The sequence below is a fragment of the Bradysia coprophila genome, assembly GCF_014529535.1.
Source record: "Bradysia coprophila strain Holo2 chromosome X unlocalized genomic scaffold, BU_Bcop_v1 contig_20, whole genome shotgun sequence".
Taxonomy (NCBI): Eukaryota; Metazoa; Arthropoda; class Insecta; order Diptera; family Sciaridae; genus Bradysia; species Bradysia coprophila.
Window position 1 is genome coordinate 4,898,610 of NW_023503307.1, and position 25,592 is coordinate 4,924,201.

The 25,592-nt window shown below is 35.5% G+C and overlaps 2 protein-coding genes across 4 annotated transcripts; one reads left to right on the plus strand and one right to left on the minus strand.

The window, feature by feature from the left end:
* Positions 1-1,370: 1,370 nt before the first annotated feature.
* On the minus strand, positions 1,371-22,302 carry LOC119068616 (protein halfway). Of its 3 annotated transcripts, XM_037172277.1 has the most exons (7): positions 11,984-12,132; positions 10,739-10,976; positions 3,499-4,350; positions 3,313-3,435; positions 1,960-2,115; positions 1,777-1,887; positions 1,371-1,707 (listed from the first exon to the last, which is right to left on the minus strand). In XM_037172277.1, exons 2-7 carry the CDS (start codon positions 10,778-10,780, stop codon positions 1,429-1,431), a joined length of 1,563 nt encoding a protein of 520 aa, XP_037028172.1. In that variant the 5' UTR covers positions 10,781-10,976; positions 11,984-12,132; the 3' UTR covers positions 1,371-1,428. The 3 variants fall into 3 exon arrangements, with proteins under 3 accessions (XP_037028172.1, XP_037028171.1, XP_037028173.1); XM_037172276.1 differs by having other exon boundaries at positions 10,739-12,134; XM_037172278.1 differs by lacking the exons at positions 10,739-10,976; positions 11,984-12,132 and adding an exon at positions 22,282-22,302 and having other exon boundaries at positions 1,373-1,707.
* LOC119068617 (short/branched chain specific acyl-CoA dehydrogenase, mitochondrial) lies at positions 20,511-25,270 on the plus strand. The gene is made up of 6 exons (XM_037172279.1): positions 20,511-20,724; positions 20,915-21,026; positions 23,693-24,171; positions 24,239-24,547; positions 24,622-24,759; positions 24,963-25,270. The coding sequence occupies exons 1-6, from the start codon at positions 20,689-20,691 to the stop codon at positions 25,137-25,139; spliced, it is 1,251 nt and encodes a 416-aa protein (XP_037028174.1). The 5' UTR covers positions 20,511-20,688; the 3' UTR covers positions 25,140-25,270.
* Positions 25,271-25,592: the final 322 nt, after the last annotated feature.

Consider the following 25,592-nt stretch of genomic DNA (forward strand, 5'->3'; position numbering starts at 1 on the left):
TACGGCTGATTATTATACTTTGTGAAAAAGGTCCACCTACGTAATATACACAAACTAGGTGAGCCAATCTTAATTTATAGAAGAGACAATGAAAAGACCTAACAAGCTGCATGGATCTACACCACGGTAATAAAAAATCCCTCACTTTTTTTGCAACTACGCTGATCGTGACTACTGTCTGAACTGAGCTTATCAAGCGGTTGTTTGACCTCACGGCACCCTAGATACCTGCTGCACCAATAACTGTTTCTAGCTCGTTACTTACAATTTTTTTGTGTGCTGCAGTGGAACCAAAGACTTCATTGGGACCAATGGTTGCGCGTTTCGTACTCAGGGGACCGAAATCTTTCCAACTCACTATGCCAGCATTTGTGCACAATGCACATCCTAAACGTGTCCAATTTTTGCTATAGCACAGCACTGCTACTAGCACGAACATAGAAAATATTCGGAGGCTGATGAAATCACAGTAGGCACTGCGTTTTTGTTATACAGATATACTTGTTTTCGTTGTATGAGTTAAATCATACAATACAAACAATCCTAAGCGGTAGCTCGTATCACTAAAGCCTCCAAATTTGACACTTGTCAATTCAGTGTTCATGCTAGTAGCAGAGCTGTGGCTATAGTGAAATCAACAGCCAAATTCTAATCGATGTAGGTGTAGGTTATCTCGATATGATTTTTACGGAGCACGAATTGATTACAAACTGAATTTATCAATTGTCGATGCTCTGATGTTGTTCTGTATTCCACGAATGTTTCCACTGTTCAAAGATGAATGAATCAAGTCATCTCTTGGAATGAAATTGATCGAAGTAGACAAAACTTTGATAAATACGAGGTGCTTGTAAGAAGTAAATTCAGAGAATAAACATGAACGTTGAACGGGCTACGTGACCTAATAGAAGTGTTTATTTCTCAGTAGCAAGAATTTAGCATTCTGGCACTAATGAATTGCGGGGAGATAATCCCTTCCAGTAGCTACAGTTCTATTAGTAAATCCAGCTGGGCCGGCCTGAAAGAAGTATCGAAGCTTCTTCAAATTTCGAACATGGCGACCGTGACAGGACCGGTTCAGTTGCACTGGAAGGTGGTCATGAAACATTGAACGGGCTACACGCCCTAAATATAGTGTTTCATTCTCAAGTAGACGGTGGTATGATCCTAACTGTAGCCAGTTAGAATTACGGTTCATTGCCGTAGCCATACCATCGCAGTAAAAGTGTAACTGGCCGACCGATTTCAAAAAATTCGAACAGAAGCAGTCCATCAACCGGTACATTGGAATCGGTAGTTTCAATCCTTATTTGAGCGTCCTTTTCAACGAAATGGAACTGGGTGCATTGGCTACACAATTTAAAAGCCGATTCATGATCAGAGCAACATTTATTTACAACAACGAACAAATAAATAAAAATTCAATTTTCAAGATTCACATAGCCAATCACAAGGTAATTTCGGCATTTTACTAGCTGGCCATGGCAAGTAGCCAGCCGTTTTGAATATCCAATAATCATACGACACCTTCATCACTAACGCTAACAATAAAAATATTTCGGCTGTTATTAAATAGTAAATGTAATCAGTCCAGTCGTGCAACGATTGACACAATTTTGTTTCGGATAAGTCCGCAACTTTTGATTTGATATTATCGCAGAGCATTTTGTCATTGTTCTCGATATGTTTTTGTCTAGCTAACCAAAACTGTGGACAAGAGAATTGGACGTTATATTGATTAACATCTCCATGATCGTTCATTAATAGAACCGTTACCTTCAGTACTTTTGCTGAATTGCAATCACAATACAAATGGTTCCCCTCCAAAGCTAGAACACGGCCTTCAGGACTGCGGTCTAATGTATTCGACAGGAGGTAAATTGGTATCTGAAATTACACAAGTTTTATGTTAGACAATTGTCAGGGACTGTGCATTCGAGCCATGGCAGCAACACTGACCGATTTAATTTTGTTTCTTCTCAAAAAGAAAGCCTCGAAATTTTCCAAAAATTTTGTTCCTTCCAGTTCCAGCATCGACGCAACTTGATTGTCATCTGCATAAAATCGAAGTAAAAAATCGTACGAGCTGTCCGTAAATGCCTTTAAGCTGGTGATCTAGAGAAAGATTTTTAAATAAATAGGTACAATATGCACATCCAAATGGTGGATTGAAAACTATCCCAGAAATATTTGCGTATTATTTCAATAAAACTTTTCCAAATCTAACTAAGTACAATCTACGTCAGTGAAATTGCAACATGAATATGTTCCAGCAGTTTTTCAGCAGGTCCTCTTCCACAAACAAAAGTGCTTATACGTCTTTATATGGGTATATTAGTTACCCGCGCGTACACGCGATTGTGTTAAAATCGTATAAGGCCAGGACGTATGAGCACTTTACTTTGTATGAATGAACCAGGAGAAGCAAATTTCAGCATAGATTTCATTGACGTTTCCTGTAACTTTCAGGAATTTCGGGAATTAATTCTAAAATGGGTCACCAGAGAGCTTTCTGGTGTACATTTCCTGATACAATGAGCTTTTAGATGGGATTCTACCATCTTAAGGCAGTAAGCGTCTTACTTCGAAATTTTCCTCAAAGAGGTACCAGGGAGTAGACACAAAAGATCTTTGATTTAAGTTTCTGCTTCGCAAGAAGAAGCCTTCCAAAACTCTAATCGAAGAGAACTTTCTCTTATCATTATGCTTTCTAATCGTGATCCAGACTGGGTTAAGTTGGCCTCACACTAACAAATAAATTATCGCTTTGATGATCAGAAGATCAGATGGATAAACAGAAATCCCTTTAATTATGATCAACATGCCATTGTTGGCAAGACTTACACATTGAAATTAATTGCGGCTTGTCAACTTTCGGCACCCTGGACTTTACTTAAATAGTCGAGGAATGCCTCCAAACAAATTTCTAAAAAATCCAAAACTGAATTCTAGATTTTTAGAAATTTATTTGGAGGTATTCCACGACTATTTAAGTAAAGTCCAGGGTGGCGAAAGTTGACAAGCCGCAATTATTTTGAATGTACGAATTCTCAACTCTTATACACACGCGGAATTTTGAAAACCGACACATTTTCTGTTTTACTGTTTTTTTTTGTGAATTTGGCGTGTATTTTCATATGGAGAAATCAGAAACTCAAGCAAAACACAGAAACAGAGAATATGTCGGTTTTCATAATTCCGTGTGTGTACTTCGGCAATGATTTGATCGACACTGATGATGCTCACTAACCATAAAGAAATATCTGAAATTCTGCTAGAAAATCTAGACCAAATTGCTATGCAAACACTTACGTTATTATTGGACACATTAAAAATTCTAGTGTTCATTGGTAACTTTTCCGGTAGTTCAGTCAAACCCATTCCTGAACAGTCCACTGTAAATGCTGGAACTAGATGAATGTCTCCATCTTGTTTCTGCAAACATACATCTTCGTAAATCAACCTCTCTCAGATGGTCAGATGTTCAATATGCCTTACCTCATAAGTCATAACTTCTGCATTGCAAGTACAATTCCCTTTACCCGATATAGACGGACATTCAGACTGCAACTGTTTCATACGGATGAGTTGACTCAATGGTATTGCATCAGTTGAATTGAACCAATTAAACGTTTGATTAGTGAGGCAATAAGTTGCATTTGGCTCAACGAATTGAAGATTACCGCGTTCCAGTGACTCCTGTACGGATTTGCATAACATTCCATCGTTACCTCGAATGTCCAATGACAAATTTGTCGGTATGCTATTGAGTGATGGCATTGACGATAAATTGTTTTTTGAGATATCCAACATTTGCAGTCGGACGAGATCTTTAAACGCTCGTAAATTGATGTTCACCAAGTGATTGTTTGATATGTTAATGCACTGAACCGACGAAAATTTCGGCATTTCTTTCGTAATACGATTGATGTGACCATCGGTAATCACCAGTGAATCGAGTCGCTTCCAGTATTTGTGCGGTATGTCCAATTCGTCGATGGTGGCATTACGAATATGTAAATTAATCCAATACGAATCGCTTGAATTATCCGCTGACGCAGGATATGGCACACAAGATATTGACTTTTCAATATCGGTAACGTTACAGCATACCAATGAGTTTGGAACTGTCGGATGTGGAATGCATTCGTTGCAACTTTCATTTTCTCTGGGTAGACTACACAGGTCTTCTGTTGCGTAAAAACAGATATTTGGCGAGTCGGTGGCGGTAACAGTTGCGGCTGTTGTTAACATTACATTCGAAACGGTGGGTTCATCAAATGTACGGCCATACACCGATATAATAACTGCTGACAACAGAAGAATGAATTTGTTCAAGTGCCAATTAGTCTGGAATAGAGAGAAAAAGAAACAATTTTAATCAACGGTCTGAAGTAATATGAATTGATATTGGAAATTAGCACTGATTGGACGCTTTAAGTGGTCTATTATCGTAGCAATTATCATCACACCGTGTCTTATTTAGAGAATTCATAGAATTGTGCAGATAGTATTTGTATTTACAGTTTGCATATTATCGCTCTCGGATATATAGACATTTAAAAGCAACATCTGTCTTTCTGATATCGTCTCTCACACCATCAATTAACATGGTAATATTAAACAATGGGCGTTTTGCACATCAGGTGTGAGAATAATATCATCTCGATTATATTTTGCATTGTGTATACTATATTACTGTACCACACACATAGATTTGGGTGAATTTAGCGAAATGAAAGTGAATCGAAAATGATATTTTCCAATGATTAAACTTTGTCTATGCTACTTGCGGCAAAAAAAATGGCATGCATTTATTCCAGTCCATCAAACACATAACAGCTATTAAATTTGAAAGCCATTGTATATACAATTGTATACCAAAGGTTGATCTTCGATTTTGCCATGTTAAAAACTAGGTTACTATAGGAAAAAAATCTTAAATTTTTTACGCATTTGCTCACCATGAGACAGGGCCAATTTTAAGGAATCCGTTTGTCAACTATTTCTCAAATTTCTCAAAAGAGATTTCTTTAAAGTTTCCCAAAACTTCTTCGGTTTTGAAAGGTTTTTTTTTTTAATTACTCAAGAAAAGCCACTGCCATTAGGATTCGATACTACTCGATAAAACACAAGAGGAAAGGACCTATTTGGCAGTGACGCATGTCTCAGAAGGCAACTTCAAAAATATAAAACTCAGAACGACAGTTGAGGTGCTATTCCACTAAAGTAAAAAAGGTAGCTATTGTAGCCGGGGACAAACGACTTAAGAATGAATTTGCCAAGGTATCGAACCACTGAGATTCAAGCCACATCCGATCCGAACGATCGATGGCTCTATAGAATCGTTAGTCTCCCCTGACAATTTTGTGGAACAACTTTTTTCTTGTTGTCTTTTTATTTTTGGCAGCAGAGTTGAAAAAGGTTGCTGTGTCGTACGTTGAAAAAAAATTATTTGTGAACTTAAAGTTGAATTATCTGACCAATAAACAGACGATTTATTTGGAAGTGTGCAGGTTTGTTGTGCTTAGAAAGACATACCCAAAAAGGGTCGAAAGGTCAGTGTGTGGAAGCGCTAGACTTCGAAATACAGTGTGCAGTTATCGGCTTCGAGAGATTGGACATCAGCGACCAAAAAAGTTTGACTGTGGACAGTAGAGAGCAGTTCTCCAGGAGTCCAACGATACTATGGAAGCCGTTGGACGTCGCTGTCCAAGGGTGTGACAAGAAATTGAGAAAATTTTACTACTGCGGAGAACTTCCATTGGCTCCCTTGCCGCCACAAACCCGCCAAAAAGCAAAAAACATATCAGACCTCGTTGCTGTTGGTCTCTACTTTCAAATGATACCAAACACGCGCGGGTAGAGAACTCGAGGAATGTATTTTTTATGGTGTTGAGGAATTTCGCGCCGCGTCATTCACAATAGCCCACAAAGTGACATTTTCCTTATACAAAATGTGTCATTTTGTCAATTATTGTGAATGACGCGGCGCGAAATTCCTAGCAGCCATTTTTTATTAGTCAAAGCGACACATAGTAAAGAATATTTAGAGAGTGAAAAAATACAAAAAAAATCATTCCAACAGCCTAAATCCAAAATTTTCGCATTAAACGTGATAATATCATTCTAAAATAGTGAAAATAGGATTTAGGATGTTATGTTGGAATGAATTTTTTTCGGGACATCTTTGCTATTAAAATTTTTATAAAGCTTTAAATAAGATCTTTTAGGGGGAGTCCAAAGATACTTGGTCTCGCCAAAGAGCGAGTCATGTCCATTGACTTCTTGTTTTAAAACGGCTTAATATATTGTGGACTTGAGCACTATTTCACAGGACTCTCAATGATTGACGCTGTCGGCAAGTCGGGCACTTCTGTCACTTCACCGAACAATATTTTAATGATCGAAAATTTATTTGTATATTACTTCCGAGGTTCCAAGTTGTGTATTTGATAAGTGGGGTGTTACAGCCCGACCCGAAGGGGCTCGAGCAACCATTGTCGGTATTCCATCCAACAATAAATAACGGTTTTTCATCCTTTACGAATTGAATATTGAATTACATTGTGGTACTAACACACTATTTTCAAAAGACAAAATTCTTATAAACCGATGCCATCCAAGCGACTGTGATAACAATCAGAATTTGTTTTTTGAATCGAGCCGAAAAGGCTCGTCTCTCTTTATTATCTTTCGGTTGCACAATGTAAATACAACGTACAGGATGCCTAAACATTAAATTTTAATCAATAATTTTTGATTTTTAACTTTCGTATCTCAAAAGACCGACTCGAAGGCAGTGTCATTGCTGATTTTGCGGTAGTGACGATAACAATTTCCACAATCTATTTTTTTTTCACTTTAACGAACACGTTCATTAATACTCATCAAATTCAGGTCGTCTTATCGTGATCTCAAGATTTTACCAAAAATAAAGTTACCGGAACTGAATTTTCTAAAAATGGTTCCTTCTATAAAACTAAGGAACAGTTCAGTTTATTTATTACCAGTTCAGTCTAAAATTATATTTTTCGTAATGTCAGAACGTAGAGGAATATTCTAAGCTAAAATTCTACTTTGGTCGACAATATTCCAGCACCAAAATCTGAGGTTTTTGTCAGATAATATCAAATTTAGACATCCCAATTCAAAATGATTTTGCGTTTGACTGACCGCGGTCCACTTCGCATGTTTAACGTTTGATTTACATTTTTGCACATTTTCATCAAATTTTGTTGCGAAAGTAAAATCACAAAATGACAATTGGGGGAACTTTGACAATCAGTCACTAACTCACAAAATATTCTTTTTGATCTTTTTTGTAAAATAATCTGTGAAGTCTGGCGATTAGATTACCATATGGATGGACCCAGCTTTTTATGTACTCTGAGCCGACCGTAAAAAATCGATATGTGTAACGAAGACCGAATACAACGAAATTTTCAAAAATCGGCAGCACTTAATCAAAGTTTTTTTTTCATAAAATGATCAGCTGAGTGGATTTCCAGGCTACCTAGACATTTTGTAAAAACCGCTACACTCGATTGATATCAAAAATCAAATCAAATTGATAATCAGAAATCGAAGAACATTTTTAGCATTCACAAGGGTTCACAAAAGGTTTATTATTGCAAAGACCTGCTCAGATTCCAGGGATAATGGGCTGAAAAGCCTAATGAGCACGCTTCATGTATTGTACATGTCAGCCTGTTCCAGCAAAGTTCAAAAGTGCAGTATTACAGTCTCATTCAGCAATGCAATTTATAATTTATTTCGGTTAGATGTAAAGAAAATAGTTGAGAAATTTAAAAAAAATCAGACCGGAAATGATCTTGTTACAAAGTTATACCGAAATGTTTTTGTACATCGTCGAGTCGCTAACTCAAAAAAGCTAAATAATGTAACATTGTCGAACATTATTTATCCAATTATGCCGTTTATCTGAACCAATAAACTATTTATAATCTTTGCACAACAGGTGAATAAATAAAACTAACAAGAAATCGATAATCCAGTGTCACATTAGTCGTGAGCGAATAACATTAGCAATAAATTACGAATTAATTGAGCTAAATTGACGATAATTATATTGGAAAGAGAATTCAAAGAGCGAAGCTAAACGGAAAAGTAAATATTAGAGGACTCATGCTGGCAATTTTTTTGTTTGTTTATTTTTTCATGAATTGTTACTAATTTCTGGACGAGCGTTTGACAATGCTGTGTAGCATACACTACACAGAGAGATCTGATTAAGACATCATTTTAATTTGGATGAGAAAAAGTGATGGACAGTTGAATATTTATAGGACATTACATGATAATGGCATCACGATTAAAGCAGATTGTAGTAACATTACGGGGTTATTAACGTCGACACAGACAACATTTTATGGCATGAAATATATTTTGGTTGCTAAACTGCTGGATTTCAGTTCTTAATTGAAAATCTTCTTACGAATCATAACTACAGTGGTCGTCAGAGACGTTTGGAAATTAATTTGCCTCGGCTCGGCTGTTCTTCAGGTGGCTCACTCATACAAACAAAACTGCTACTATCATCATATGATTTTAACACTACAAGGTGCCAGAGTATAAGTATTTCACATGTACCACTTAGTATCAGCACTTTCGTTTGTATGAGTTGACGTTGACCATCTGAAAAACAACTGAAGAAAATTCATGTCCAAACTTCACTGACATTGACTGTAATATTGCAAAAGAACCTTAAGTAGTTGCACGCTGTGTTCAAAACACCCTTTGTCTTTTACGAAAGTCTGGTTTTATTTATCCAATAACTGTATTGATTGGACGCGTCATATATAGTGTTTCAAATGACGCCCGGCGTCATTTGAAACTCTATATACATAATTGCAATAATCTATGCTGATGACTTATGGATGAGAAGAGATGTACACGTGTACATACAATGAAATCGTGATTTTATACCAACAGGATAGCTACACGTAAAATTCGTATAGGACAGGGTCAAGGTAAAAATACCAATCTTTACGCACACAAACTCTTTGACATTGAAATTCTTTTTTCTTCTCTCACATGTACGCACATTTTAATGTGTGCTTATTGTATTATGCCGATAAATATAATTGGGCAGAGACATTTGGCGAACAAGTTGGCGTATTGGTTGAATCTTTAAAAAAAATCAAATTCGTTACTCAAGAAAAGTGACTTAAAATCAATATAACAAATACCCGAAGCCCGAGGCGCGCCGTGCGTTATGAGTATACAACAAACTAAATATAGAAGTATACTTGTACTCAAGACACTTCTTTTGAAGTAAAGCAGGGTGATCCAGTGAGTTATTTTCGGAAACTAATTAAATTAATTGTTTACAAAACGTTACAATGTGATAATCGAGAGTGGAATTTTGTTTTTGCGGATGAATTTTGGTGGCCGCGCACTATTTTAAATAAATGCTCGTTCGGTCACTGTAATTGTTGATTTAAAAATGAATAAATTTAAAAGACTAACAAAGCTACACCTTCCACAAAATACGTTTGGTTCAAAGGACTCAAACATTTCTGTTTGTTACAGGAAACGGTTTTCTTACTTCATTTAACACATTGCAGAATAATGCGCACGCTGGAACTTTAGACACCCTGGAAAGTGGTAGAGGAGTCGAGGGTTACTCCCATGTAAAGTTTAAAAAATCTAAAATTTAATTTTTGATTTTTAGAAATTTATTTGGAGGTATTCCTCGACTCCTTTACTGATTTCCAGGGTGCCTAAAGTCGACAAGTCACAGTAACCGGCAAAGTGTTAAAGTAAAGATATAAACACTTTACCAATGACAATCGTATTGAGATAATAGTAATATAACTACTGCTTTGTTTGTTGCTTTATCATGGGTTTTCAGAATGAGCCAAAGGAGAGTTTAGTAATCACCCAAGTGAAAATAGTATATTACTTCATTAGTTTTGCTAGCAGTGCATACGTAAACGGCGTATATATAAGTGGGAAATTATGCTCCGTCAACTGAAGGAAAAGAATGGGCAACACGATGAGAGCATGGATGAAGTCTAACTATTAGGATTTGTATTGAGTCGTATCCGAGCCGAAGTCAAGGTGGCACTAGCCATTCACATAAGCACTGTATTGTGCTTTAACGTGACAGGCTGTACAGTACATAGTTTAGTATAAAGGTGACCTGTTGAACTTGTTCACCCCCTGCGAATTTGAGCTTACGTACACATTTTGTCGAGGCAAAGCCGATGTCAATAACCACACGTAAACGTGTTTTCGAGACTTGAGGTTTCCCCCGTGGTATATGTATGAACCACTTTACAGAAGACCAACAAAACAAGAAGTGTATTGCAATTCTAGGGCTGTAAAATCCATGTATCAAAAATCCGTTAAAAAACGGTAGGCGATGTGTAAACATACAGTTTTCTGCACCTGAACGCAGGCCTCGTCGTTGTGTCATCATTGTCAATAAACAAATTAAAATGTGACGATAATCCTATAAGTAGAGCAGCATCTTTGTGAGGAATTATATAAATTCACGGAAAAAAAATTTATTCAGATGCTGAAACAAGTGACACAAGTGTGTACTGTACATACAATCGTTTAGTGGATTAATATCCGTTCACAATGCTCTAACAATACCTACATTGCTCCAGCAATATTTTTCTTTACTTCGTTATGTTTCTAGAGAGTGTCTGGTTTAGCAGAACCAAAATAATTATTTGATTTGGTGCACTTAGTGTACTATGCCTACCTTATTACTCCCATGTAGAATCCGTTCCAATGTTGTATACATTTTTATAGCATAGTTTTCAATTCAACTATGTCACGTCAATACACATCAATCAAAATATTCATTCGATTATGAACTTGCAACACTTTCAATTAATTAAACGATTTATTTCTCTCTTTTCGTATTAATAAATATTAAAAATTCATTTCATTTCCGATTAAGATCACTTGTGACTTGTGTTCACAGATTGAACTCTAAACTGTTGTGTTACAGTGACAATAAATCAAGCATATTATACATACACGTACAGTATTATAGGAGTTCGAGATTTTATACGAACGATTGGCACATCACTCAATGGATATTTTATCACACATTTTCATCACGAAATACTTATTCAACAAAAAAAAGAGTCAATTGAATTGTTAACTTGAATATTTCACACAAACAAGTGCATAATTTAGCATTATATTACCGAGAATGAGGTAGATTTTTTTCTGTTGTTGTTCGGCATTTATAAATAAAATAGTTTTGTTCAAAAATAACATATATAATATAAGCGTTACGGTCGCAGCAAAGTGTCTAACCAACACACACCATTCAGGCAGTGATTGTTTAACAAATAGATATTTTGTTGTAGTACACGGACTTTTTTTAAAAAACGGGTGTACCTATACACAAAGACCACTTTGAAGATGTTGAATGTATATCGGCTTTTTTTTACAAATTCTGCTTTATTATTTTTGTTGTTTAGTTTCTATTTTTAGACTTAATCGAATCGACACGAAATCAAACAAAGTATTTTTAGATTTTTATTTTAACTTGATCAACTGTTGCTCTTTTAATATTACTTTTTTTTTGTCGGTTGCAAATGTCGCTTTATTGCTGAAGATTATACTGATAACACATTACATTCATAATGAATCCGAAATTAAGTCTGACAAATAAATGTCTCTCTATCTATGTATATATTATGAATTATACTTATATTTATCTAAACAAACTTGTTCTTGTCTAGTCTCGTTTAATACCCTTCACATTATATATGAATGTGGTATATACGCAACGTACTTTTGAAGTGGAAACGAAGAAATAAATAATGAAAAAAATGATTATTTCAGATTTGCTAATAATATAAAATGGTTGACTGTCTTTCTTTTTTAGTACTTTTGTATTAATGACGCGTGTTTTACAAAATAAAAATTCATAGAAATTTTATTCATCGACATTTCCTCAGATAAGAAGCGGAAAAAGATATGCTATGACCTTTCACATGTTGTATATAACTTGATTAAAATAGCATGCCGAATGAACGTTTTTTTCTCCTTCTTTTTCTTTCTTTCTTATAAACTAAACTGCACTGTACGGCCCGAACAGAAAATGTACTGTAGTAACAATGGTTTATGAAAGACTAAACTGATTTTTCGTTGCGTTTTAATACACCGAGACATATCTACACATCGTGTAATGTGGATTTCTGATATTTTTATATATACGTATAGAGCGTATACATATGGCTACATTAGAGGCGAAGCAAAAAACATAATAAACAAAATACCAACAAGTTTGTTTGGTTTTTGCTTTCGAATGTGTGCCGTTAATGAGAATGTTTGAAAACAAACTTTAGACAAAGAATAAAAATGGACAAACAATTTTTTTTAGCACTAAACCATGCCCGAGCAGTCGGTATGGTGTGTGTATTTTGTGGGCCATATGACTTTTATAGATAGCGACGACCGAAAAGAAGCGATCACTTCTTGTTAACGTAACTAGGTCTTTATAGCAAAAAATATTGTTAAAATTGATGGATTACAAAAAGATAAATAGAGTTTCTACTGATGACCTGATAAGACTTAATTCAAGAAAAGTGAAAGACTTGTCAGATATACCTTGTCTGATTACCACTACGAAATTGACCCAACCGTAGACAGATAGAAAACCGATTGTCAGATTTGTAAACCAAATAAAACTGATTGAAACGGTTAATATCACGTGAAAGTTGAGTGTAGAGCTTTCGCTCGACTTATCGGCATAATCAATGTTGGGAGTACCTGTATTCTACTAGTTTCATCTAACCCTTCGAGGGTGGTTGAAGCAGTTTTTTATTATAATGACATCTGTCCGTGAAATATTTCATTTAGATATTAGTAAGTATGTTGGAAAAAATCTTAACTTTTATGTAAATAGAAAGGGATTTTCGAAAAGAAAATCCTCAAATGATTTTCTGAGAATTTTCTTCGTTTTTCAAGGATTTTTCTTTGTCAATTTTAAAGAATTTGCAAGCATTTTCAAAGAATTTAACTATTTTCTTGGCAAAGATTTTCTTTTGAGTGCAAAGGGATTTTACAGCGAAATTATAATTTACTCATATTTAAGGCGTCTTCCTCCGAACCTCGCCTTCGGGCTTCGGCAAAAAACAAGATAACAATCTTCAAAGCGAGCTAGAAATACACAATCTCTTGAGTTTATTGATTTCGGCTATGTCTCCGATCAAAAGTAAATATAATGACGTGAGCAAAACCAGGTGTACCAAATATCTAAACAGTGGATTTGGATAAATGATAAAATAATATCGGAATGATATTGTTGAGGCCCGATTCTTCTACCATTTATAATAGTTTTCAAATATTTAATTCTAATTTTTTATGTTTCGATAGAACGATAGAAACCGAAATCGGTCAGTCAGGTTAATATAATATTTCCAAAGTTGTTGCGAAAAGTACAAATGGAAAACAACGGGGTTTCGTTTTGATGAAAAACTATTTTTGGATAAAAAAAATTGAGAATTTAATAAAATCAATAAAAAATTAAGAAAATATTCACGTTCTACCTTATAGACTGGACGGGTTTATAGAGTCTGTACAGTACAACCTTTCGATTTTCTATTATGTTAAGATAACGCTATCTAACACTTGAGAAATTGAAAATTAATTGCCTCAAGATAACAACTTTGACTTTTTGTTTTATGAAAAGAATGGCAAAATATACAGAAATAGTCTAGGAATAAGGAATTGTTACTTTTTTGTTTGGAAAAATCCAGTTTTCATCTTCCGTGGTGAATGTTTCAGATCCGAAATGATCGGAAAACCCCAATAAACACTCCAAAACGTGACTTTTCATTTTTTTTTATCCCTACTGGTTTGACCTTTAACATTTTTTTTTTCACAAGTACTCCGTGCCATAATTGTTTAAATAAAATTAGCAATGTATGGTAATCTCCACTCAAAAGGCAATTAGAAAAGCTGAAAGCTCGTCTCGTAACAAGATGTGAAAATTCAAAGTTCTGAAAGAACGGGTTAAGCAACCACGAAGGCTGGTGACACCAAATTTGATAAACGCACTCACTGCAGATAGTTTGAGCTGTTGACGCAATTGTGCGTAACCGCCTTCGTGTTCAACTCAGGGTTGTCTTAACCTGTTCTTTCAGAGCCTTGGTGAAAATTGGCTCAAAAAACCCTGGCAACGATTGATCAACTGAGACACTTTTCTCTGAAATTCAAAATACAGATACTATGCACTCGCATATTTCTCATATTACCTATAGTAACCAACCGACGGCTTAAGACGATGCCAATAAATATTGTTGTTTCCTTCACCGGCGGTGATTCGTATAGCTATCGGTACCTAAGAATCGATTTTATTTTGAATCGCAACTAGCTCGTACTAACAACTGAAAAAACCGAGGGAAAAAGCTAGAAATTGCATTTTGAGGTTGTTGTTGAGTATCACACGACAAAATTCAATTTTCCAACTTTTCTTGTTGAACAAATAACTATTTCATATATGTGGGGTGTGATTAACCGTTTTTCGCCAAGAAATAAATAAACAAAAATTTGATACACAAATCAAAACAAAAACAAATGTGACAGTTCAGTGGAGAAAATGTATATTTTAAAGAAGTTAAATCAACGCTCTTCAAGCATAAGTGATCATAGTGGCAAGCTGCAGAAAGTACTTTATTTTACATGAAAATATTTTTACAGTTTCTTACATTTGTATGATACACTGTCCAGTTTTACATTTGTATGATAATGATACATTGTCCAGTTTCAGTACTCTATTTAGAGTACCACTCATGCTTGAAGTGCGGTGGTTAAATAGATAAATCACATATTATCTTTGTAAATGAACGATCTGAGTCAGAAACACAATTTTTATTGAGGAAAAGTTCACAAAAAATGAAAACTTTTAAAGTAAGTAATGTTACGCAAACAAATAAAACTATTGTTTTCAGACTCTTAAGAGGTACACCCGTACTTTGCCAGAAAGCATACTTTAGGGCGATTTTTAAATACTGTATTTGAGTTTACTATTGATCATGGCCCTACGTTAGTGAAGGGCAAGTCCGTTCACACTGAAAAATTTGACAAAAATTTTTCCGCAGGACTGAGGAACATATATACACGAACTTTTTGACTTTTCCCCCTTTGCTCCTACTACCCCCAAAGTATTTTATTCGCAATCTGGGCGTCCATACGAGTTCAACGAGCTATCACACGCCTCATAAGGTTAAGATTTGGCCGAGATATTACATTTCAAACTTGGAAATTTGCAGAAATTTGTATGAAGAAATTAATTTTCATACATTTTGAAATTGATGAATTTTACTAACCTTTGTTACTTTGTTACTTTGTTACTTTGTTACAACGAAACTTTTGAATTTACCGGTGAATTTGGCTGAAATTTTCAGGGTATGTTAAGGACGTAATTCTAAGAAACTAATTTGAAGGAATTTTTATAAAAGCTTATAATTTCGGAGCTATGAGCGTGTTAACCTATTGAGCTATGGGACCTATAACTCGGAAAATATGGCAGATAGAAAGTTCGTTTAAAAAACAAATTTATAGAGTTTCAGATTTCATTTGACACGTGTTTCATGGTTTTCCTAAAAAGTCGTCTATTTGGGAGCTATGAGCGTTTTAAGTGCGAGCTATGTCAGCCATAACTTAGAAAATACTGCAGATAGAAACCTCGTGTAAAAGACAAAGTTATAGAGTTTTAGATTCTAGTCGATACGTGTTTCATGGTTTTCCTAAAAAGTCGTCTATTTCGGAGCTATGAGCGTTTTAAGTGCGAGCTATGTCAGCCATAACTCGGAAAATACTGCAGATAGAAACCTCGTGTAAAAGACAAAGTTATAGAGTTTTAGATTCTAGTCGATACGTGTTTCATGGTTTTCCTAAAAAGTCGTCTATTTGGGAGGTATGAGCGTTTTAAGTGCGAGCTATGTCAGCCATAACTCGGAAAATACTGCAGATAGAAACCTCGTGTAAAAGACAAAGTTATAGAGTTTTAGATTCTAGTCGATACGTGTTTCATGGTTTTCCTAAAAAGTCGACTATTTGGGAGGTATGAGCGTTTTAAGTGCGAGCTATGTCAGCCATAACTCGGAAAATACTGCAGATAGAAACCTCGTGTAAAAGACAAAGTTATAGAGTTTTAGATTCTAGTCGATACGTGTTTCATGGTTTTCCTAAAAAGTCGACTATTTGGGAGCTATGAGCGTTTTAAGTGCGTCAAATTTTCGATTTTCGTCAAATTTTCTATTTTTATCAAAGAGATCAAAGAGAAAGTTATACAATTATGTAAGAAGAATATTTTCGTTCAAACTGCACAATATGATTGTCTATTATCTGCGACCAAATTCTAAAAAAGCACAACTTACAAAAGAGCTGATATCGCCCAAAACCACTTACAGTGGAGGTGTGACGCAAGTCCTGTTATCCACTTACAAAAGAACTGATATCGGTGTAGGTGACGCTTACAGGTTCGACACGCAAAAAGGTATGCGTCACAAATGGCAGCTGATGAGGAAAGTACGCGAAAGTTTTATCAATAAAAATCTTACCAGAAAAATTTTAGGAAGAAAATTATAATAAAAAAGTTTGCGTCACAAGTGGCAGTACGACCGCAATTCCGACCACGAATGTGTTGAAAGCTAACAGAAAATAAATTTGGTTGTAGCAAATTGACCAGCTCTGAGAACAATGAGCAGTTTATGAAAATTTCATTAAACTGCTCACTTTTCTCAGAGCTGATCAAACGACTACAACCAAAACTAATTTTTATTTAAAGCTAACAGATTCTTGGTCAAAAGATATTAACAAAAATGAAATACGAAACACGCAAATGTAGGCTACAATTTTAGCTTAGTGCCGGTGCCTCTTAATTAAGATTTTCAAGCAAGTATAAGCACTTTGTCACAAAAAGTGATCATCTTATGCAAATCGTTCATTGTTTTGTCAAAATTATTACTTTACAAATAAACTGAAGCAACGAGAAAATCAACAGAAGAAATAATTTATTCATTTTGAAAAAAAAAAATTGCATTCATCAATCGATCAACATCAGAAGAAAATGAACGTTTCTACGAAGCAGGGCAAATTTTATTGGATTGCCTGAAGTTTGGTTTCAACATATCTGAGGAAAACAATAGTTATTTACGTACACATCCACAACAGATGTGTATGCATCTTTTCATGCTGAAAGCCTAAATTATTAGAAAAATTTTGAAATTCAGTTCGGTTGAGAAAATGACTATTTCCTCGACTCTAGTTTTGACAGGGGAAAAAATTTTCCACTCGGACTATCATCTCTTTTTTTATCCGTTAAGAAAACACATTGATTTTCATTTTTCAAAACCGAAACAAGGTGTTACTTACAAAGAGAAAAAATTTCTTGTTCACCCCATAAAAGTCAGAGAGATTTCTCACCTGAAATGTCATTAGAGAGAGTGTCAACAAAACGTCATCTTCTCATCGCATTTGAGTGAAGAAAATAAGGTTATTCACGCCGCAGAGATGTAAATAACAATTCCTGCGACATGCACTATCAAACTATCTAGATTACATCCTTTTGTAGAACGGGAATTTTTAGAATGCCGAAGGTATCGATGAATAATCATCAACTGTAAATTATGAAAATAGGCCCTGTCAGAATATACATGTGACAATATCGTTCTTTAATAAGTAGGTCAAAAGTGTTTGTATCATAGACGTCACACAACCAGCATTACTCTTTCTTTCCACACTAATTCAATCACAGCCATAAAAGACATAATTCTTCGAATGCTTAAGCTTTGGTTTACGTGAATTACGTCTTAACTGCTCAAACCAAGGACAACAATTCCTGTGAACTCAAGATATACCCAACAGTGGCTAACACTTGAAGACCAGCCACTATAATGAACTTATAACGGTGTTAGATTTTGCTGACATTATGGTTGGCTCTGTCACATGGGCTCGCGTATGAATAGGAAAACCAGTGACATCTGACATCGGAACCTCAAAAACATTGAAAAAATTAATCTCTTTATAGTGGCTGGTTTTTAAGTGTTAATGACTGTAACACAATATTTACGTAAATTGGTACTAACTTTGTAAGTTGAATATACCGGCTGTTTATATATAGGTTTTTATACTACTATCACATTGATATGAAGTATATTTTTCCGTCATTATCATGTTATGTCGACTGGTATGCAAAAATAAATGTTGATAAATGAAATTATTTCAAAACAAAAATTTTAACAGTCACTACTGTAGTTTATAAAGGATGGATATCGATTAGCTCGTCAAGATTGTATTGTATTTGATTGACCTAAAGGAAGACTTGCTCTACGATTTATCATACAAGGTCACTTTATGTGTGTCCTGCACATTCACACAAACTTCTTCCGGTTTCCATTGCACTTTTTTTTCTTCTCTGTATTGAACTCTTATAAGTATTGTAAGACAACTGACAAATATCTCAAAGAAATGTTTTTGGTAGACGTCAAAATAGGTGAGAGACAGAAAACTCTCAGATTTAGCTTCCGAGGGATTCCTTTGAAAAACAGAATCTTGAAATCGGACGCATTTTCCATTAGACTTTTTTATATGTGCCTAGATTGGTATTGGTCCCTAGAACCTAAAATCACTTTAAAAAAATTCTTCGAAGCTTGTGTGGCTGGTGGGAGGTGATCGAAAACTGAAAACATTGACTTTTCTTATAGAAATTTCTCCAGGTACACGAGCCGTACAGGGTCGTGTGGGGTGTATTTAGAAAGGTAATTGCATGTACTTTCGGGGGAAATAAGGTCTTATTGGGTTTAAAATTCATCCACACTGAGATATGTACAGTTGAAGTTTTCAACCGAAAAAAGACTGAAAACTCACACTTTTCATACAGAAATTACTCGAGGTACACGAAACGTACATGGTCGTGTGGGGTATTATATGAAAGGTAATTGTAAAAAAGTAGAGCTTAAGGAAGTTTGGTAGCATCATGGTCGTTCATGGTCGACGTTTCGTGTAACTCGAGAAATTTCTGTAAGAAAAGTGTGAGTTTTCAGACTTTTATTGGTTGAAAACTTCAACTGCTCATGTCTCAGTGTGGGTGAATTTTAAACCCAAAAAGACCCTATTTGCCCCGGAAGTACATGTAATTACCTTTCTAATGACAACCCACACGACCCTGTACGGCTCGTGTAGCTGGAGAAATTTTTGTAAGAAAAGTGCATGTAAACCTCACACTAGACACACAAGCTTCGAAGAATTTTTTTGAAAGTGGTTTTGGCTCCTGGGGCCGAATACCTTATTGGTCATATATAAAAATGCGTCTGATTTCAAGATTCTGTTTTACAAAAGAATCCCTCTCTGTGATTGGAACAGTGTTTTGTGGACGACGCCAGTCCCTTTATCAGCTTTATCAATCTCACACCACTAGCGGGGAATTTTGACAAATGAGGCTTTACCAAGTCTTATATCCTTAATTAAAGACATTTTGATAATACTTAGATTAAAGAGCTGAGGCTACAAATAGCATAGCTGAAAATTTTAGAATTTCTATTTTCATATTCACGAATTCATGATTTTGTTCGTTGTCAAACTAGTGGAGCTGGTTCATCACGATTACCTCGATGGAGAACGAAAACAGCAAATTTCGCAACCTTAATATAATTGCGAATATTATGAATCAAAGCGGACAAATGTTTAAAAATGAATTCCTGAACTCTCGCTGTAAACTGTTTGTAACAAGATCTGTATTTGCAAATCAATGAGAACAGAGCGGTTTTACTGTGTCGGTATATAAATTTCATATCTAAAATTCGCATGTGTAGCAAATTCTTATCGAATGGTAAGAAATTATCATTTCAAACTATACATCATGAACATGTATGCAACTACGTCGGGTATGAATTTCAAAAATACACAGCCGCTTTTTTTTAGCTGTATGTTCAAATAAGACCATACAGACAGTCGTTTGCGTACGCTGTTAGAAATTTGAATGTGTGTATTGGACTGTTAGCTCTATCGCTTTAATGCCTTTTAAAATACAAATTGTTTTCGATTTAATATGGTACGCACACACCTCCAAAATTCCAACAAAAATAAAATGTACCTACAATGCTACACGTATATGTTCATTCAGTTAGTACAAATGCAATAATTTCATTTAATTTTTGTAAACGATGGGTTCGTAAGGTAATGATATGACGGGTTCGATGGGTCATGACGAATCTGCCAAAAATTCCTCAGGAATTTATGTTTTATATCACGGAGAACGGTTTAAGACTGAATTGTTCCGGTGCATGCGTTATTACTGTCTTGCTCAAAACCGGTTTTTCGTATGGTCACAAGACAACAATGTACCGTCACAAAAAAAAATGTCGCAGCAAGACAGTAATGTACTATTCCTCCTGTTGGCTTCTTCATTCCGTACTATTCGCACTTTTTCCATGTAGATACGGGCCCCGTTGGCTATCAAAAAAGAAGAAGTAATAACTCAACTTGTATACGCATAGTGAGACCGGTCTTATAATATTTAATCAAGTTGAGTTAGTGAAGATTGTAACATTGTCTGCGCAAGACAACGTCAATTTTATTCTCACATAAACTGTTTGTTCATTTGGTCTAGTGCTTTTTGTTTAATTTTTTTTTTGTTTTAAATTCTTTTAACTTTTTTCGGTTTAAATTTTCCTATTTTCCATTATGAACAACTTGAGACGATTGATCACATCGAGCAAGGTTCGTATCCTCAAAATATTTTTCTCTTTCAATTTAAAAATTCGCCACATCGCAATTTTAAATTAGCAATAACATTTGTGCCACACATATGTATGAGCTGGAGTTAATGAAAATGATAAAGATGTTTTTCGCTGATGATTTTGTTACGTAAGATGAAAATTTAATGTGAACTAAAATTTGTGTCAAACAGATTTGCAAAACAGCAATCAAGCAAAATGCACTATTCAGTTCTTCAACCACTACTGGAACACCATCTCCTGTAACATTCCTTACAGAAGATGAAAGGGTCATGAAAGAGACGGGTAAGATTTTCATAATTAATCGATCGAAGCGACTTAATACTCTTTGTAAATTAGAAAAAAAAACTGGGATTGGGAAATATTTTGGGATCATAGATAAATGCTGTTCACCCCAAAGGCCCTTTGGCAAAGGGCGTAAGAGAGTCTGACACTCGTTCCAAATTTTAAAATTGTGTTTTAAGGGGCTCACAAAATCTCGAGAGAAAAATGAGGGACAGGATCAACGAATAGTCCTCTTAATTAGAGAAGGATACTGATTATTTTTCCACATATACGCCTAGCCTTCTAGTCTATACTCATGTCCACATGCCCAGAAAATACCGCGTGGATACAACTAATTTCATGTTCTTCGATAACCAAAAATAAATTTATTTCTGGTCTCTTATCATCCAAAACTAGATTATTATTTGTGTGGAACGATTTCCACAAGGTTAATTGACGAACTTGAAAAAAAGAGGCAAGTATATGTGACGCGACGAAGTATTGAAAAGCGATACCCGACACAGCCTCTTTTGAAGCCCAGGGTATATGCCACAAAATTTTTCTCTCAAGAAACCTTTGAAATTTCTGAAAAATAATTTTCATTTTCCATTAATGAATAGCATGCGTAACAAAGCCAAATCGTTGGACGATTATGTTTTCTTGAATGAAATTATTTCTTAAATTAATTCTTAGCGTTGAGTTTGTACTTATCTATCATTGAAAAAGCTGAGCCCCCAGTTAATTAGGTTTGGGTATTTTTTTTGCCTTTATCTAATCTCGATAGATAGAAAATGTGTTTACGTTAAAGGAACAATTACATGAAACCCAATGAGCCGATGTAAAAAAATGGAATGTAAATGACAAAGACGAAAATTCGCATGGAGATAAGACTGTAAGATTTCGGATTAGGTGGCGTTTTTTTGTCTGACACTGTAATGAAGTCCTTGTTGAGTAAATAAAACGGTGTCGGGGAATCTCGCACACGCGATCATAGTATGCGTCCTTTTACGACATGTAACGAAAAGTCATGACTGTGCGAGATTCACCACTTAGAGGTGAATCTCGCACACCATGAATTTGTGTGGTGTGCGAGATTACCCTACCCCAATAAAACGCCTCGATATTAATTATTATTTATGAAAATAAATATGAAAATTTTAAATAGGCCGACTATTATTTAATAAATAAGTAACGTTATGAGGTCAACAGTGTTGTTATTGTTACTCATATCAATGTTGGCTATTACAAGCAATAAAAATTCACTGATTTCACTCACATGCATACCTGTAAATACCTACAATGCAGAAATTGAAGCAGAAATTTTCTATTTATTGTTTTGTTAAGTGGCAACAAGGCAATAAGATTTTGTTACTGAAACTGTATCGTTTTCGACTTAACTATTCACTCTTAAGCAATGAAAGTAAATAGATAGGTATGGCCAAACGTTCAAATTTGTTCTAGCCGGAGCACATACGGATTTGCATGGCGTCACCTCAAACGAACTCATTTCTAGTGCAAATTTCCACTAGAAATGAGGTCGTTTGAGGTGGCGCCATGCAAATCCGTATGTTCTCCGACTTGTATGGACTGGCCATACCTACTTATTTACTTTCATTGCTCTTAAGTACATACTAATAAGGCATGTACGAATAAAAGTAAATTTCTCGCCTATAAGGCAAAAACCACATATTGGTTGAAACTCTCTCACACGAGCCAAATGGCTTTGCTTGATTGGCTTGTTTCGTTCATTACCCTTAGTTCTCTACACTTGCTTTATAAAAAATGCTGTGAAACTAATCGCACTGAAAGATGCTTGCATAGAGTTACTACAATTTTGTGATAGAATTTCGTACGTTTCCTCTATCAAAATCTTGAATCTCTATTACACTAAGTTTTTTACAATAATTAATTGTTTGGAACAATCACAAAAGACAATTCTCAATTCAATGAAGTAATGGCTCTTTTTCCGGAGGTGCAGTGAGTAAAATCTTGTACTTCATTCACTATAAATAAGATTAACTATCCACTTACTAGACCAGATTTACCGAAGGTCATCGCCGATGTAAAGAAGGTTTCACGTGAAATAATTCCGAAAAAGAGCTAAACTTTAAATTCTTTTGGATTTGTCGTCTTTAAAAATGCAGATTTAACATGTTCATACTATCCATTCATATTCATATTTCATTTACTTAACAGAACAATCTTCGCAAGATCAATTTTCATTTTTTTCAAATGTGAAATTGTACCAATCGTTAATGACGAGTCACTGTGAAAATTAATAACGATTCCCGCAACTCCATGAGGCTTTTCTTCTTGAGCGATGCGTCTTCATTTAGGAATGTAGGAGATAGGGGTTTTACAAAAAGAGACAAACTTATGTCGTAAGTTTAACAAATGTTTGAACACGTGAGAGAGGTGTCAAACATCCGGAATAATGTATGAAAGTCATGATTGTACGACCAAAAAACTTCAAATTACATTTTTGAAAACGAAATACCTGAAAATCCATACAACCGACTCCACTTTCCGTTCTTCTACTTCTTGAAAATAAAATTTTCCCTCTTCTAATATTGCATAGGAGTAGAACAGATCAGATCAATGTAGAAGTATAAACGGATAGAAGTAGACCAAAAGTAGACTTTTAGAGCTCTTCAAATCTTCTTCATGTGTAACAATTTATCTTGCAGTGGCAAAACTGGCACAGGAACAAATTGCACCGCATGTTAAGAAAATGGACGAAACGAATTTATTCGAGCCATCCGTTGTGCAAGCCTTATTTGACAACGGTTTAATGGGCATTGAAATTGGAAGTGATTATGGTGGCAGTGAATGTAATTTTATGACCACAATGCTTGTGGTCGAAGAACTGTCCAAAGTTGATCCGGCTGTGGCTGCCTTCGTCGACATCCACAATACACTTGTAAATAATTTGGTCATGAAAGTGGCAAACAAGAAACAGAAAGAGAAATATTTACCGATGCTGGCACAACAATGTTCCGGTAGTTTTGCGCTGACAGAGCCGTCGTCTGGCTCGGACGCTTTTGGATTGAAAACGACAGCGAAAAAGGACGGAAGCGACTACATAATCAACGGTCAAAAAATGTGGATATCTAATTCAGATGTGTCTGGCGTGTTTCTAGTATTTGCTAACGTTAATCCATCGGCGGTATGTAGTACATTCAAATTTGACGCTTTTTTCAGCCAAAATTGAAAATTTCTTCATTTTATACCAGGGCTATAAAGGAATAACAACTTTCTTCGTTGATAGAGACACACCTGGGTTTGTCGTGGGTAAGAAAGAAGATAAGCTAGGTATTCGTGCATCCGGTACATGCACTTTACATTTCGATAATGTTCGTGTTCCTGCTGAAAATGTCTTGGGTGAAGTCGGCCACGGTTATAAGTATGCTGCCGGTTTTCTGAATGAGGGTCGTGTGGGCATCGGAGCGCAAATGGTTGGATTGGCCCAAGGTTGTTTCGATGCTACGATACCATACCTGCTGGAGCGAAAGCAATTCGGAAAAGAAATTTACGACTTTCAGGTAAATAGCAAGATCAATAGAACTGCTGAGAGGTGACCGCATCGTTGTAACTCACTTTCTGTGTCTCGTCACAGGGTTTGCAACATCAAGTTGCCACAATCGCAACCCAAATTGAAACAGCTAGATTGCTGACATACAACGCAGCTCGTATGGTTGAAGCTGGAGTGCCATTTTTAAAAGAAGCCGCCATGGCTAAGTACTGGGCATCTGAGGTGAGTACGACGAACACAGAGGATCGATTCTCGAATTTTCGTAATTCCAAATATTCGTAACTTGACAGTTGAACGTATAAAATCCCATAAGAACTGTCAAGTTACGAATTCTTCAAGTTACGAACTTATGAGAATTGAGGCCCAGATGAGGTGAATACGTATCGTCATACGACCGTTCACTCGTTTTTTTGTCGATTTATCAGGTTGCCCAAGTTACAACCATCAAATGTATTGACTGGATGGGCGGTGTAGGCTTCACGAAAGATTTTCCGCAGGAAAAGTTCTACCGAGATTGTAAAATTGGAGCCATTTATGAAGGCACAACCAACATGCAATTGTCGACCATAGCTAAGACCATCCGTAAAGAGTATTCGTCTTGAACTTAACGTTTTGTGGGCACCAGATCCGTTCCATTTTTATAACATGTTTAGCCAAAAAAAGTGTTACTTCGCTCATTCACAAAGTGAAAAATTCAAAAGGCAGGCGTGGTGGAAATTTTCGTTTTTTACATTACACACACGGAATTTCGAAAACCGACACATTTTCTGTTTCTGAGTTTTACGTGAGTTTCTGATTTCTCCATTAAAAAACCAGTTAAACACGTAACAGAAAATGTGGCGGTTTTCAAAATTCCGCGAGTGTAATTCAGAAATTGCATTTATTTTATACAAAATTGTACATCGCACATTCTCGTTGGGGCTAAGTGATAAGATGAAACATATAACGAAAATAAAGGAAATTGTTATTATATATTGAACCAAACATGTTCTTCCGTCCAGATCGTATGTACTATAATCATTGCGAAAAGTGCAGAGAGAAGAAAAACCAACTGA